Consider the following 16,098-nt stretch of genomic DNA (forward strand, 5'->3'; position numbering starts at 1 on the left):
GGGTCTGCTACGGATGTTTTAGTTTGCACCTAAGTGTGAAGGCCGAGTTACAATAGCAACAAAACTGAAGGGACTAGGAACATTTCCAAGTTTTCAAACAGCTGCTGCAAACAGACCAGGTGTGAAAAGGCTGTCATGTACATTCGAATGCACCTTAGTTGGCCGTGTTCTGGCTGTGTATACTATGTAGCATCTCAGCATTAACATGACCTTAAACAACCAGACCTACGTTATATATGTTGAAGGGATGTGTACTGACATTATCAACAGATGTTTTCAACAGTTTCCAAACCTGAAGTAGTGAGCGGTAGGCACACTGCATGTTTGTTTTGGGTGGAGGAAACATCTGACAATAATTGGGCTCCTGATAAAAACCTCCTCATACTTGCCAACCTTGAGACCTCAGAAGTCGGGAGCATTTCAAAACCACTGCGGGGGGGGGTGGGGTGCTAGTGGATCGCCAGAGCTGTTAGATCAAGAGGGTAGAGTTGTTGTTTCTTCTTCTGTTTTCTGTGACTATCTTCCTCACCCTTTCAGTTGCGCACGCTACTAAAGAGACGCGCTACCATGGAAACCACACAATGGTGCAGCTGTATTAAAGTCAGAGTGGAAACAGTCTTGAGTAAATCTGATTTGGTCAGAAAACGGGAGAAATATGACCCGGGAGGAAACCGGAGGGGGGGGCAATGAAATCGGGAGTCTCCCGCGAAAATCGGGAGGGTTGGCAAGTATGCCTCCTGAATGTCTCGATGTGACGTTATCAGAGGAACAAGTTGAGCAAACTTATTTGAGACAGTAATTCCTTTTGTTGTTACAATTTGAAATTGCGTGGTCAGGTTGTTTTGGAAACCTCTACAATGTATATCTTGTTATTGATGTACACTTAATCCGTTCTTATAGGGGATTCTCACCTCAATGAGTGCACTAACAAGTCCCATGATCCCATGCTTCTTTTCAACACCACAAAGTTGTGTCTTTTGTTATTGCTTTGAGTAGGAGAACTATGTTGGCAGAAAATTGGATAATTTGCATTTGAACTTTCCACCTTGTTTTCCCGCCAGACGCTGCACTGTGTGAACCCAGAGAATGAGAACGCCCAAGAGGTGACGGTCAAGTGTCTGAACTGCGACACCATCACTCAGGTCAAGGAGAAGCTGCTCGATGCCGTGTACAAAGGCAGCCCCGACTCACAGAGGCCCAAAGCCTCTGATATGGACCTGGGTAAGAGCCTCAGTACTGTACCTGCATGCATATTCTAAACGGTAAGATACACAGCTGTAGTAACTGGCCAAGATGATGTAAACGTCTGATTCCTCTTCCTGAAGAATGGCGCCAAGGTCGGATGGCCAGAATCATTCTGCAAGATGAAGATGTCACCACTAAAATCGACAATGACTGGAAACGACTCAACACTCTGGCTCACTATCAGGTACAGGCGAGCACCAAAAGCAGCCACGAGCCAGAGTTTGAACAGCTCGGACGGTTCATCCACTGAATATCCCTGTGTGTGTTCTGGCGTTCAGGTTACAGATGGCTCACTGATCGCCCTGGTGCCAAAGCAGAACTCTGCCTATAACATCTCCAACTCCTCCACCTTCACCAAGAGCCTCAGCAGATATGGTGAGAGCTCCATTCTCCCTTTCACTTGACCCTATTTAAATCATTCTGTCACTGATTCCCATCCCCCCCCCCCCCCCAAGTCCTCTCACTCCTCCATTTGCTCTTTGGTTATCGTGGCCATGATTGGGCTCCATTCTTTGTGAATGGCAATCCTTTTTTTATCCACCGCCATCAGCCCAGGCCAAGGCTATTTCAGGGCCACTTCCAAGCAGCCCGTGAATGACAGGCATTAAAGTAGACACCTCGATACCCAGCTGACGGAGTGTAAGAGAGAAAGAGAGAACACCTGGCACTCAGCGATAGTCAGAGGTCCTGCATCAATATGGTAGACTTCACTGGACAATTCAACTGTTTAAAAGATAAATGACTGATACAAAATGGGTTGTACCACTCAGGCATGCAATGCTGTAATCATTGTTACTGATCTAGCATAGACTAACAGCAACCTGGATTCCTTATAAAAGTAACATATCAAATGAAGGTTAGTATGTCCATCTTTTTTATCCATGTGTAATATGAAAAGAATATACCTTCTCGGGTATCATTTGTACCTTTATTGGACACTGTAGCAATAGACAGGAAACAGGGGTTGACCATGCGACAAACAGCCCTTCATTCATGCATTAGGCCTTCTAACCATTATGCTTCTGAGCACCCCATAACAGGCATGAGCTTTTTCCGTTGTGGGCCGTTTTTGATGATTATATACTGAAAATAGCAGGAGAGTGAGACCGCTTTTTTTCCCCACCAATCCAATGTCTGTATTTAGGCGCTTGAATAATTAGGGCTGTAAAATCAGTTCCATTATTTAATTATTTTCTTATTATTTTAGATGAATAACTCCCTTTGAACTGCCTTTTAGGAATTTGGAATCATCCACAGTTAGTTTTTTCCTGCGTTTCTCCTGTATTAACCCTTAACTTGTATACGTGAGGAAACTGAACAGAAACAATACATAGGCAGACTGGAAACCTAAACAAAAAGCTGAAAGACGCAAAATAATGTAGTTAATTATTCACGTGACACCAATGTGCAATGCGGTTTAGTGTAAATATATAAATAGTGCTCATAGACATGTATAAGTCTTGACAAACAAGTACCTCAGATTCTATGGTATGCTGTTGAGCCTATCTAGTTAGAGCTGACTTGACATACATAAGAATTCAAACATTCTAATAAACGCAACACTGAAAATGATATGTCTTGAAATCAACATGTTTTACCATCTTACCTTGTTCAAATGCACAGCTGTAGCTATTTTGCTTCACAGCGAATACATCTTTAAAGCGATGTGATTGTGGAGGTGTGTGTGTGCTCGTGCATGAATGTGTGTGTGTAGGAGTGGGTGTGTTTATGAGCACGGGTAAATGTTGGTCACCAGTGGCCATGATGGGTTTGGAATCAAAGCCACTCAGCATCACGAGAGCAACAGCAATAGAACCACCCCACGCTTCTATCCCCTGCTCCCCCGTTACTCTCCCTTTCACCCCTCTCTCTCCCACTCACCTTTTTGTCCCTCTGTCCACTTAGCTCACCCACCCCCCTCTTGTCCTGTCATCTCCGCTCCGTCCTTTCACCACATAGAGAGGCATTGCAACATGCGTCAGCAGCTGTGTTTCTTTCATCTTCCCTATCCCTCCTTTCCCACGAGCAACAGCTAGTGAGGAGATTGTCCCGCACCACCACGTCCCAGCTTTCTTTCCCCTCTCCGTGCTAAATGGAACAGTCGCAGATATGCATCTCTTAGCTCCGCTCTAATCAACTTTGACACTCATGCCATGAATAATTAATTAACAGACAGAAAGGAAAAACGGGAGGAGGAGAGGGAGTCACAGTCTGTGAAAGAGAGAGAAAATCATAGAAGAAACACACTCAAGTTTAGGTGATCGACATACAGAATCTGCACGTTTTATTTCTGTATCCCCTTACATTTGATTTAGCTAACATTTAATCCAAAGCGACATACATTAAATGCAATCAACCTTCAAGATACAAACTCAAAACAGCAAGGATCCTGCGAGTTTAAAAAAGTGACACCATTGTAAGTGCGACATTAGAAGAGTAGCAGGCCCACTTGCTGGTTTCTGAAACGATATCAAAAGGCTTTAAAAACAAATCAGCGTATTCCTCCAAATAACTCTGTTTTGTGTTTCCGGGTTTAGAGAGTATGCTGAGGACCGCCAGCAGTCCAGACAGCCTACGATCCCGAACCCCCATGATCACTCCTGACCTGGAGAGTGGAACCAAATTGTGGCATCTGGTGAAGAACCACGACCACTCGGACCAGAGGGAGGGGGACCGAGGCAGCAAGATGGTGTCTGAGATCTACCTGACCAGGCTGCTAGCTACAAAAGTAAGGAGGAAACTTCACACTCGTGTCTTTTACAGTCAGGCTGGGAAAAAACCCTGAAACTGCACTTGAGACCATTGGAGAGCAGTAAAACTCCCCACTGAAACTCCGCCTAATGGAATATCTTCAGCGTTATCAGCTCTTTAAGGCGAAGGGATCCACCTCACATATTTCATGGTCTAGGACACGACTTTTAAAGAGAGCCTGCAGGTCATTGAGGAGTCTTAAAAAATGATCAGAATGTAAGGTTCTCATATACCAGGTAAAGATACATATAACATTTACATGAATGAATGCTATTGTCCCAAGCACTATACTGAACACATTAGTTACAATCCTCAGTAGAAACAAAGTTCCACAATAGATAAGGTATCACAATGTTCAATTCAAACTGCTTTAAAGTTGCAAAAAGGGGGTAAAATGTAAAAAAAAAATGTAATATATGTTTTTTTAGATCAGTCATTAAAAATAAAAGCCAATAAAATAAACATAAAAAGAAAAAATACATGGATAAAAGTTACAGTGCAGCCAATCAGAATTGAGCTGTCGCTACTGAGAGTGTAACTGAGTTGCTGTGTGAACACTAGCTAACTACCTCCTGCTAAAGGATCAAATGGACAAATATCTTAAAAGAAAAACACCATCTGACGATCAGAATGAAGATGTCCCCGCTGCAAAAGATTCACAGCCACGGTATACCTGGCCGTCTAAAACTCGGAGGTATGAGCCATCATACATAAAGTTTGGTTTTACCGCGGCAAGTAAGAACGGCCGTGATCTTGCCTCTGCATCGTTTTGAGGCAAGATATGCCTGATTTTTGCAATGTTACGTAGATGGAAGTAGGCGGTCCTTGAAATTGATTTTATCATCTTCCAGCTAAAAAAGCATTCAAATACCGCATTCAAAAACTGAAGAACTCAGTGTGCATCTAGACCGGATGACGACAATACCTATTGACGCAGCAACCACTGTAAGTTATATTCTTGTTTAATTAGACTTCTCTGTTTCATTTATTCTACTCTGTATAATTGTTCTGTAGTTATTGTAGCTAAAACGGCGATTTTGAGAGATTTTTAATCTCAGATCTGCTCACGTGAACCTGTTACACAGGTCTCAGTAGGCACTCAAGCCTGCATTACAATAGGCAGGGCCTCTCTGTAGAGAGTTAACTAATTAGAGGGGCGTGGCCCCACAGCTGTGAGAACTCAGCAATCAGGCGTCCATTTTAGGTAGCTCTTTCCTGGAGCGTCAGACAGCCGAAGACTGACAAAGACATTGGAGTCCTGCGGGAGTCTCTAAGACTGACAAAGACATTGGAGTCCTGCTGGAGTCACGAGGGTGGCAAAGAGGAGGCAAATCCTACTTTGATTGAGCTAAGTATCGCTGGTGTCTTATTCTATTTTATTTAGCTTTCTAGCCCCTCATGCTATAATCATGTGTATTTTCTCCATTCCTGTTCATGTGTCTTCTCGCAATTATCACTGGCCCCGTGTATCTCCTAATCGCTATAACCGGCCTGCTCTCGTCTATCCCACATGCTCCACTGAGATCCAGCATCTAGTTTCAGGCGGCCTGTGGAACTGCCAGTCAGCTGTTCCTAAGGCTGACTTCATCTCTGGCTACGCTTCCCTGCAGTCTCTGGATTTCCTTGCTCTCACGGAGACGTGGATTACTCCATCCAACACATCCACCCCAGCAGCTCTCTCCACAGCATATTCCTTCTCCCATACACCCAGACCCACTGGCAGAGGAGGTGACACTGGTCTCCTGCTCTCTCCCAAATGGAGCTTTTCCCTCTTCAAGCTACCTAACTTCACTCCTTCCACCTTTGAATTCCATGCCGTCACAGTAACCCATCTCACATCTCGGCAGGCTCGTCAGTCCCCTCCTGCTCCCTGGCTAAATGACGCACTGCGTGCTAATAGAACCGTCCTTAGGGCAGCAGAGCGGAAACGGTGGAAATCCAAACACCGTGACGACCTCCTAACCTATCAGGCTCTCCTCTCCTCTTTCTCTGCTTCGATCTCTCAGGGAAAAAAGCACTTTCTTTCAAGATAAGATCCAATCTTCCTATTCCAATCCTAAAAAACTATTTTCCATCTTCTCCACCCTCTTGGACCCCCCCAAAGCCCCTCCCCCCTCCTCACTTCTGTCAAGCGACTTTGTTAACCACTTTGAAAAAAAGGTTGATGATATTCGCTCTTCTTTTTCTGACTCACCTTTACTCACCGATGGGTCACCAGACCCTCCTTCCACCCGCACACTAACCTCCTTTTCCCCTCTCTCGCCAAGTGAGGTTCTTACCCTCATTACCTCTGCCCGCCCTACCACCTGTCCTCTGGACCCTATCCCTTCAAACCTCCTTCAGACTATCGCTCCTGATATTCTACCGTTTCTCACCCATTTCATCAACACTTCTCTAACTTCTGGTCACTTTCCAAACAGTCTCAAGGAGGCAAGAGTAAACCCTCTCCTAAAGAAACCCACTCTCAACCCGTCTGATGTTATAAACTACAGGCCTGTCTCTCTCCTCCCGTTCCTGTCTAAAACACTTGAACGCACTGTCTTTAAACAACTCTCGTGTTATCTCCATCAGAACAACCTTCTGGATCCGCACCAGTCGGGTTTCAAGGCAGGTCACTCCACAGAAACTGCTCTCATTGCTGTCACTGAGGAACTGCACACTGCCAAAGCAGCTTCCCTCTCCTCTGTCATCATCCTGTTGGACCTGTCTGCTGCATTCGACACGGTGAACCATCAGATCCTCCTTCACACTCTCCAAGAACTTGGAGTTTCAGGCTCTGCACTTTCCCTCATCACCTCATACCTCAAAGACCTACAGGGTTACTTGGAGAGGGTCCGAGTCCGACCCTTGTCAATTAACTACAGGGGTCCCTCAGGGCTCTGTTCTTGGTCCCCTCCTCTTCTCCTTGTACACAAACTCGCTCGGATCTGTCATTAGCCCGCATGGTTTTTCATACCATTGCTACGCTGACGACACCCAATTAATTCTGTCCTTTCCCCGCTCAGAGACCCAGGTCGTCGCACGCATCTCTGCTTGTCTAGCTGACATCTCTCAGTGGATGTCCGCTCATCACCTCAAGCTCAACCTTGACAAGACTGAACTGCTTTTTTTTCCGGGAAAAGATTGTCCAACTCTTGACCTGACAATCAACATCAGCCCCTCTGTTGTTTCCCCGACTCAGACTGCAGGGAATCTGGGTGTGATCCTAGATAACAACCTGTCCTTCACTGCAAACATCGCTGCTACAACCCGTTGCTGCAGATACACGCTTTACAACATCAGGAAGACACGCCCCCAGCTGACCCAGAAAGCGACGCAGCTTCTGGTCCAGGCTCTCGTCACCTCACGCCTAGACTACTGCAACTCCCTCCTGGCTGGTCTACCTGCATGTGCCATCCGACCTCTGCAGCTCATCCAGAATACAGCGGCTCGTCTGGTCTTCAACCTTCCTAAATTCTCCCACAACACTCCGCTCCTCCGCTCCCTTCACTGGCTTCCGGTAACTGCTAGATTTCACTTCAAGACACTGGTACTTGCGTACCATGCTGCGAATGGATCTGGCCCTTCCTACATCCAGGACATGGTTAAACCGTACACCCCAGCGCGTGCACTACGCTCTGCATCAGCCAAACGACTCGCTGCACCCTCACGTGGGTTTGCTATCCTGGCTCCAAAATGGTGGAATGAGCTCCCCATTGACATCAGGACAGCAGATAGCTTGCACATCTTCCGGCGCAGACTGAAAACTCATCTCTTTCGACTCCACCTCGAGCGATAGAATTACTAACAAATAACTGCTAACAGAGCACTTATATACTAATAAAGGACTGGCTTATCTATAGCCAGTTGAGTAGCACTTGAAATGCTTGGCTCTATGAAACCTGATGTACTTATATGATTCTGTTTTCTTCAAGGTTGTGTCTTCCTGGTCGAATGTACTTATTGTAAATCGCTTTGGATAAAAGCGTCAGCTAAATGCAATGTAATGTAATGTAATGTACCTAAATGTGTTCTCTGCCTCGAGATCCTCGCCAACGAGTGTCTAAAGCCATCTAAACTTGATCGACATCTCAAACAAAAGCACCCAGCTAAAGCTAATAAATCAATAGACTTTTTTAAAAGAAAAGAAGAGCACCTAGTGATGCAATCGGCTACTTTTAAGCAGCAAGCCGGCGTCCCTGAGCGGGCCTTGAAGGCATCATTTTTTTAGCATCATACCACATCGCCCGTGCAAAGAAACCGCACACAATAGGAGAGGATTTAATTCTACCAGCTACCATTGATATTGTTCGGGAAATGCTAGGTGAGGATGCTGCCAGCAAAATCAACGCAGTACCACTCTCAGATAATTCTGTGAGCCAACGGATTGGTGACATGGCTCAAGACATATCTGCTCAGCTTTTGGAGCAAGTGAGAGCTAGCGAATATTTCGCTCTACAGCTGGATGAGAGCACGGATGTAGCAAATGTCACAAAATTGCTTGCATACATCAGATTTATTTCAGAAGACAACTTTGTTGAGGAAATATTATTTTGCAAAGCACTGGAAGGTAGGACCACAGGAAGAGACATTTTCCAAGTTTTAGATGAGTACATCATCTCAAACGGACTTGACTGGTCTCGTTGTGTGGGTGTGTGCTCAGATGGGGCAGCGGCTATGACAGGCAAACAAAGCGGAGTGACAGCTTTGATAAAGCAGAAGGCCCCACATGTAGTGGCAACGCACTGCATGCTCCATCGGGAGGCACTTGTTGCTAAACGAATGGATGATGAACTACATCAGATACTACAGGAAGGTATACAAGTAGTGAATTTCATAAAAGCTCGGCCCTTAAAACACCGACTGTTCGCTATTTTGTGTAACGAGATGGGCGCAAAGTTTGAGGGGTTACTGCTCCATTCCAACGTGCGCTGGCTTTCCCGTGGGGCGGCGCTGAATCGTGTTTTTGAACTGCGAAGGGAGATCGGTGCCCCAGGAATAGGTGAGAGTCTGGATCTTATGTCCTAAGAGAGACTCATAGACATGGCGAATGAATGGGAGTTGAAGGTGACATATCAAGCTGTTTCACTCCCATAGTACTGGCTTTATGTCAAAAAAGACTATCCTGCACTGGCTGAGAGAGCTCTTAAATCCCTGCTTCCATTTGCCACCACATAACTCTGCAAGTCTGGCTTTTCTACATTGAAGGTATTGAAAACAAAGCACAGAGCACGTTTGCAAGTGGACAATGACATTCGTCTGGCACTGACAAACCTAAAACCTAGGATTGATAAACTGTGTAGGAGCCACTTAATGTTATTAAGACAGAAATCACTTAAAAAATATGTACTGTTGATATTACTGTTTAATATTTTGTTACGAATATTTGTAACGGAAGACACAATGAATGTAATGAATGCAAAACAAAAGATAAAAAAACTAAAAATGTTTACTGTTAATAGAAGAATATCTGATTATTAATTATTAATAACAACATATATTAAGAATATTTATTAAGAAGCTGTATGTTTAATTTCTTACATTTGCCATCATAATGTACACATCATTAAAACAAATTGCCACAGGGGGGTCCCTGCCAGAGGATAATGCTATATGGGGGTCCTTGGCATGGCAACGTTTGGGAACCCATGCATTAGGTGACACATCAATCTATAGAAAAGAGCCATTTTCATAAGCCTTGGTACAGTGCTTGACTATCTTCAATTAAATAAATAAAATGTAATAGATTCTTACAGCGGCTTCCTTCTGTACGCAACTATTATAGAGGTTGTTTTAACTTTTTTAAGTTCAAACAAACTGCCTGTTATGGAAACCTTAATGTAGATATCAGAATACTGTACATTTTCGTTGGCAAGCAAAAATGTTGCCCTTGAAAATGATAGTCCTCTTCATGTTAGTGCTGTTTAACTCCTAAAGGCCAAAAGAGGCTCAGGTATTTAAAGGTGGGGTATGTAATTTATTTCAGAAACACTTTTTGTTATATTCCATGGAATGCTCTTAACATCCCGATAGCAATGAATATCTTAAATGCTTTGACAAAAAATCCATAAAACATGTCATCTGTGGAAGCCGTAATACTGTAAAAAGTACAACCAATCATCTGTGCCGGCCCGGCTAAAATAACTGGATGGCCTACCTGCCTGTCAGCCTTCCATCTGTGCACAAACTGATCTCGTGCCCTCATTGGTCATGTGCGCGTTCGTGTGTGTTGGAGGAGGGGCTCTGTAAGGAAGTCTAACGCACTCGAGCTGGTTTCTCCAAAATTACATACCCCACCTTTAAGTATATTTAAGTGTGCTATATCCCAAGTGCCGTGCTAGTAGCTGCTGTAGGAGAGCATAACACATTTAAAGATAAAACTGTTTAAGCAGATAATCAAGTAAAAGGTGGTTGCATACGGTATATTGACATAGGAAAAGGACCCAGCACTGATCCTTGCCGAACCACAATGGAAAGAAAGTGATGTGTTTTCCTTCCCAGGCTGAATAATCATGGAACAAATTGCAGTTTGAGTACAATTTGCACTGTTGTAATTATAATGGTTTGCTTTTAGTGTAGACAATTTGAGCAGTAGGGGTAACTTGAGCCTGATTTTGCATTGTGGGAAAAGTATCCAAAGCCAGTGAAGCACTTATCATCTTTGCGACCACAGGTGTTGTTATGGGTGGCGTGGAAGGGTGTATTGTATTGTAGTACATTCTTGATTGATGATGAAGCTTAATCATGTTTTCGATTTACCAAACCAAATAGTGTAAAACAAAAGGATCCATTGGATACACACACACCCACATGGATAAACAGACTCATCTTGTCCATTTTGGATCCTTGCAACTTTCCTTTTCACCTTCAGTGTCTCTCAATTCATTGGGTGCGTCTCACTTCGGTTATTTTCATTTACTCGCTCCTCGGTCTCGGTATCACCGGAAGTTGATTTGTCTGCGCCATCTTGAGTAGCGTCCCAGTGGCCTTATTTGTGCTGGAGGATCGAGGAGCGAGGAGTGATAATGGAGGAGCGATAATGGAGGAACTCGATTCATCCTCCGGTGAAATACTCAGACACTCGCCCCGCCCCCTTACTGTGTATCGCTCACTGATTGGACGATGCAGCGCATGCACTGATCTGGCTGCTGTCAGACGATCAGCTGTGCGGTGTCATCCCAAACGGACGTCGCTTCACGTGACGCTCCGGAGGAAAGGACGTCCCATTGCTCTTAAAACTAATTTCCCTGCCTCTCGTGGTTTCCTTGCGTCTCGCCATGCTTCCCTGGTGGGAGGGACTAAACGCAGGTAAACGACGCAAGTGAGGGAAGCAAGGATTTAATTTGACCGAAGTGAAACACACCTAATGTCTTCATTGTAAGAGGGGGATGGAAATGTAGCAATGGGCAGCATTTACAAGAGAGCACGCTTTTCAATTTCCACTGGTAATAAGAAGAAACAGATTAATAAAAATGCGCCTGTGGTGCAGAGTGCAGGGATGCAGATACAGGAGGTGTCAGGAGACAGGTCGTTTGTTGAGGGATTGAAGATTTGGCCGTGTAGGGTTAGAAGAAATAAAAAAGAGGCAATTGAGAAGCTCATTTTTCCATGTCTCTCCTTGTCTGTCTTTCTGCGTCCGTTTGCCTGGGCTTCCCGTCATGCAGAGCTCAGTTCTTTGATCTGCAACAGAATTCATTCCTGTTCCATTTGGCTACGGCTGGCTAAATATGATTTCCTCTGTAATAGATTCTGCCAGATGGGAAAGAGTGGGAAACAAATGTGTTGTTAGGGAAATTCGTTTAGCTTTATTTCATTTGATTATGTTGAAGCATTGTCATTGGTGGAAGAGCCTGCGTTCCTGTTTGTGATTCTGCAGAGCTCAGTGGGCAGAGCGAGGCAGTCACACAGCCACAGTTATAGCTGTGATTCCCATTGGGGTCATTCATGTTAAAATGCACATGATAATGGCCCATTCAGGCACTGCGATACAAGTGGCTGGAACTGGTTCACTTTATTCTGTCACACTACACAGTGAAACTATAATTATTTGTATTCTTTACCGTCTCTCTGAGATTTCTTAAGATTATTTTATTGTAATTAACAGGAGTATAACAAATCTAAGTGAGCAGTGTTTTTGAGGGTGGCTGGATTATTCACGAGTACCAACACAAAGGCTCTCTAAACATGAATGACCAATATCAATATATTTAATACAAACTTAACGATTAACCCTTTAAAAACAAAGGTCAAAGTTGCCATTATAAGGCCAAAACAAAATAAAACATTAGGTGCTATTTATTATAATGTGTCTTATTAATCTTCTTAATTGTATAAATAAAAATATATATTTCAAGTATGTGTTCTATGATTTATTTTTTCCTATTTTAATTTAGATATTTTTCGTTTAGGCATACAATCAAATGCATTGATAGAAAACAACACTAAACTTAATTCCATATTAAGACTGGTCAAATAATTGAGAGAACTATTTGAACAGCATGAAAACAAACTACAGTGTAATCTTAATGTCCCTTGTCCCTCCTTGTCCTTCCCTTCAGGGCACGCTGCAGAAGTTTGTGGACGACCTGTTTGAGACCATCTTCAGCACGGCACACAGAGGCAGCGCTCTGCCGCTGGCCATCAAGTACATGTTCGACTTCCTGGACGAGCAGGCCGACAAACACTCCATCACAGACTACGATGTACGGCATACCTGGAAGAGCAACTGGTGAGTGACATTTTTTGTTTGTTTTGTGTCAGCTACAGCAGTACTTTGCCTGAAGGCACCTACTGAGCAAGATATTTACAATATAAACCATCAGAAAAAAGCTTTAATGCACACAAGGTGATGTATTATAGACAACATTAGAAAAAGCAACCGCAGCATTCAGTTACTTCGAATTATGTTGTATTAAAGCATGCTCTTATAGCATATTTCTAAGTTACATTCAACCATCCGTTGTTACTTTCTTTTCTTAAATGCCTCTCCAGTCTTCCTCTGCGGTTCTGGGTGAACGTCATCAAGAACCCTCAGTTTGTATTCGACATCCACAAGAACAGTATCACTGACGCTTGCCTGTCTGTGGTGGCCCAGACGTTCATGGACTCCTGTTCGACGTCAGAACACAAACTGGGAAAAGACTCACCTTCAAATAAGCTTCTCTACGCTAAAGACATCCCCAACTACAAGAACTGGGTGGAAAGGTATGTTAAACACAGTAAGAATGACATTCAGTGCGATATTAAAGTAAAGCTGAAGTGAGAAAGCTCCATATGAGGTGTTTGAAGCCGGGAGGGTTGACTAATGCCTCAACTTTAAGGAGAAGTGAGTTAGAGTGGCGAAGGTTAATTACACTTCCAAACTACTAAGCTACAAATAACTGAGATTATGAGAACTTAACACGTTGAACTTTATCTGAAGCTCACATTTGAAGCATTTCACTGGAGTGAGAGTACACAGTTTGATTAAATTAGCGTGAAGAAATCCTGTACTGTAATTACAGCTTGCTCCAGGCCCGTTAATATCAAATAGGGAGTGAAGAAAATGTCTGTAAAACCAGTTCTATCAGTTACATTGTTAACTTAAAAATGTCCCTTTTGACTGTGAAGAAGCAAGAGATGTAAACAGAAAACAAAAGTGAATGATGGAATGTTAGCAACGGTTTATTCTTTTCTAAACTCGTTTATTCTTGCTGACTGAAAAACGTCCTCTAGTTCACCCTTCATATTTTATTAAAGGGCCAGGAAATCTAACTAAACCCTGGATAAGTTATGCACTTGCACATGTTTCTTGTCTCTGCTTTATGGGGAAGCGTCCAACAGTAGCTTGGGCAATGTAAAGCAGCTCCTAACACAGAATTCATTCATATTGTAAGAAATAATTAAGGAGACAGTATTTGTTCTGATACAGACAGTGCTAAAAACTAAGATTAGCAACCGCTGATGATTCAAAAAAGAGGGATACAATTAAATTGAATTGTATATTACATCACTATTGTGCATTCTCCCTTGTTTTGGTTGCTGCAGGAGCTTAAACAGAGCAGACAATTATCCTGCCAATTCCTCTATTTATTTCCAGCATCATACTTGAGTGTGCTCCAGTAAGTCCTATAAGGCTTGCAGGGAGTGTTTGCAGGCGGTGTGAGATAAGGATTTATAGGTGATGGTTAATTGGGTGCAGTTAAACCTTGTTTCTATTATGCCTCCTAACCCGCACTCAACCCCGCGCTGCCCGCTGCAGTAAACCTTGAGATAGCTGAGATATGGATTCTGCAAAACAGGTCTGGGTTCAGCTCAATATCAGGATATACTTTTAATATACTCTATTGTTTTCTGCCCGCCCAGCAAGTCCAATAGACGTTTTACTCGGAGGATAATGTGAAGCGTGTTGCTGCTCAGGCCGCATGGACCTCAATAATGCACTCAGACATAATAACAAGGGACTGTATTCAAATGATCAGGAAAGACACGAAGGCTGAATCTTCTCTGTCAGTACACTCCATTACATCTTTTATTATCTACTGATATTTGTTTCAAATGCACAAAAAGAAAAGACAAGGAATTCAACCATGCAAATGTGAAAGTGAAATGCATGTTAAGAGAATAACAACTTTAACAAGATATGTTATTCTACTGATGATATTGTAAATACACTATATGTTTTGTAATAGTATATACATTGGATACATTATATCGATAATGAAAAATAGAATAAATGAAGAGATGGTAATAGATTCTTAAATAAACACATCAGTTATTAAATCTAGTGTATGAGTCTGGTCAAAAAAAAACATTGTTGCGGCTAATGCATTTGAGCACAATATTTTAGCACCATCCTGAATTCCAAAAAGTTAAAATGTATATGAATTAAATGAGATTATCCTATAGTGTAATATGTAAAAATCATCAAAAATGTTGACTATCATAACTAAACCAGTTTTGCCTGAGGTGTTACTCAAAGCAGACAGTTATTGCCTCGGGCATATATCTCTTTATATTTCATTTCTCACAAGGGTAGTCAAATATAAAGCTGGAGTCATGCAAAGTTAAAGGACCCTCCCTGACTACAAAGAACTTAAACTAAAAATCCCATATTCTTACACTGACTTGCACTGAAAACATATATGTTTAATCTTAGAAAGTCAGGCATGTATAAAGGGAACTGGAAACAGCATTGGAGGCGGGGCCCCGTTTATTCCTATGAAAGTTGCTCAGTGGCGCACAAAGTCAAAATGGCCTGACAGTCTAGTACAAAAAACGGATCATCAAGGGATCTGGGACCAGACAGCATCTTTATCACAATGCTAGTCAATGGGAAAAGTCTTAATGGGCCCTAATGACATCGGTGACTCAGACAGAAGTTGTAATACCCCCGGTTGGCCACCACAAAACCCTTTCTTCAGCTGCCAGCTCACTTCCTTGGCGTTTCTTTGCCGTCCACTCCTCTTGTCCTTGAACACGATACTGCAACATCAATTCAACATGGACAGTGCTCGCCAGCTGCCTCTGTTTGCAAACCAGTAGGTGACGTTTTGGATGGAATAAAAATGGTTCGGGACATTAAACTCTTTCTGACCTCTCCTCTAGGTATTACTCGGATATCTCCCGCATGCCAGTCATCAGTGATCAGGACATGAGTGCCTACCTGGCAGAGCAGTCCCGCCTGCACGTCAGCCAGTTCAACAGTATGTCGGCGCTGCACGAGATCTACTCCTACATCATCAAATACAAAGACGAGGTGAGCTCCAGTGTGATCAAATGGAATGGAAAAGAACGGGGTTAGCTTTCTGTGATCCCCCATCTACTTGTTTTGACTAATGCCATGAGGTCATTTGAATTCAATTACACTGATAACCAGTCCACATTGGTAAGGGCTGGAAGGAATTATCGCCATTAGGGTGCACATTAGGGGATGAGCTTACCACATGATGGAGCTAATGGAGCTGCATTAGATGGGACTTGCATGCACAGTCCGATAGCTGCTGCTGGTTGATTACATCTGGACGTTTGGGTTCAAAATCAGGATTGTGTGTGCAGTGTTCATCTGTCAGTGGGATAGTTTGTCATTTTGAGGTGTACGCTCATTTGCTTTTTTTAAATAAGATTTAGACCAGAACATTGATA

The 16,098-nt window shown here is 43.2% G+C and overlaps 1 protein-coding gene across 2 annotated transcripts in view; it reads left to right on the forward strand.

Moving 5' to 3' along the window:
- The window catches only part of plxna1a (plexin A1a), a 320,685-nt gene that overhangs the window by 294,844 nt on the left and 9,743 nt on the right, over positions 1-16,098 (forward strand). For both annotated transcript variants that reach the window (XM_034086873.1, XM_034086874.1), the window contains exons 26-32: positions 1,062-1,221; positions 1,326-1,429; positions 1,524-1,620; positions 3,783-3,973; positions 12,534-12,703; positions 12,967-13,179; positions 15,562-15,712. In XM_034086873.1, coding sequence (XP_033942764.1) covers positions 1,062-1,221; positions 1,326-1,429; positions 1,524-1,620; positions 3,783-3,973; positions 12,534-12,703; positions 12,967-13,179; positions 15,562-15,712 — 1,086 coding nt within the window. The remainder of the gene's footprint in view (positions 1-1,061; positions 1,222-1,325; positions 1,430-1,523; positions 1,621-3,782; positions 3,974-12,533; positions 12,704-12,966; positions 13,180-15,561; positions 15,713-16,098) is intronic.

Source organism: Pseudochaenichthys georgianus, chromosome 7, assembly GCF_902827115.2.
Source record: "Pseudochaenichthys georgianus chromosome 7, fPseGeo1.2, whole genome shotgun sequence".
NCBI lineage: Eukaryota > Metazoa > Chordata > Actinopteri > Perciformes > Channichthyidae > Pseudochaenichthys > Pseudochaenichthys georgianus.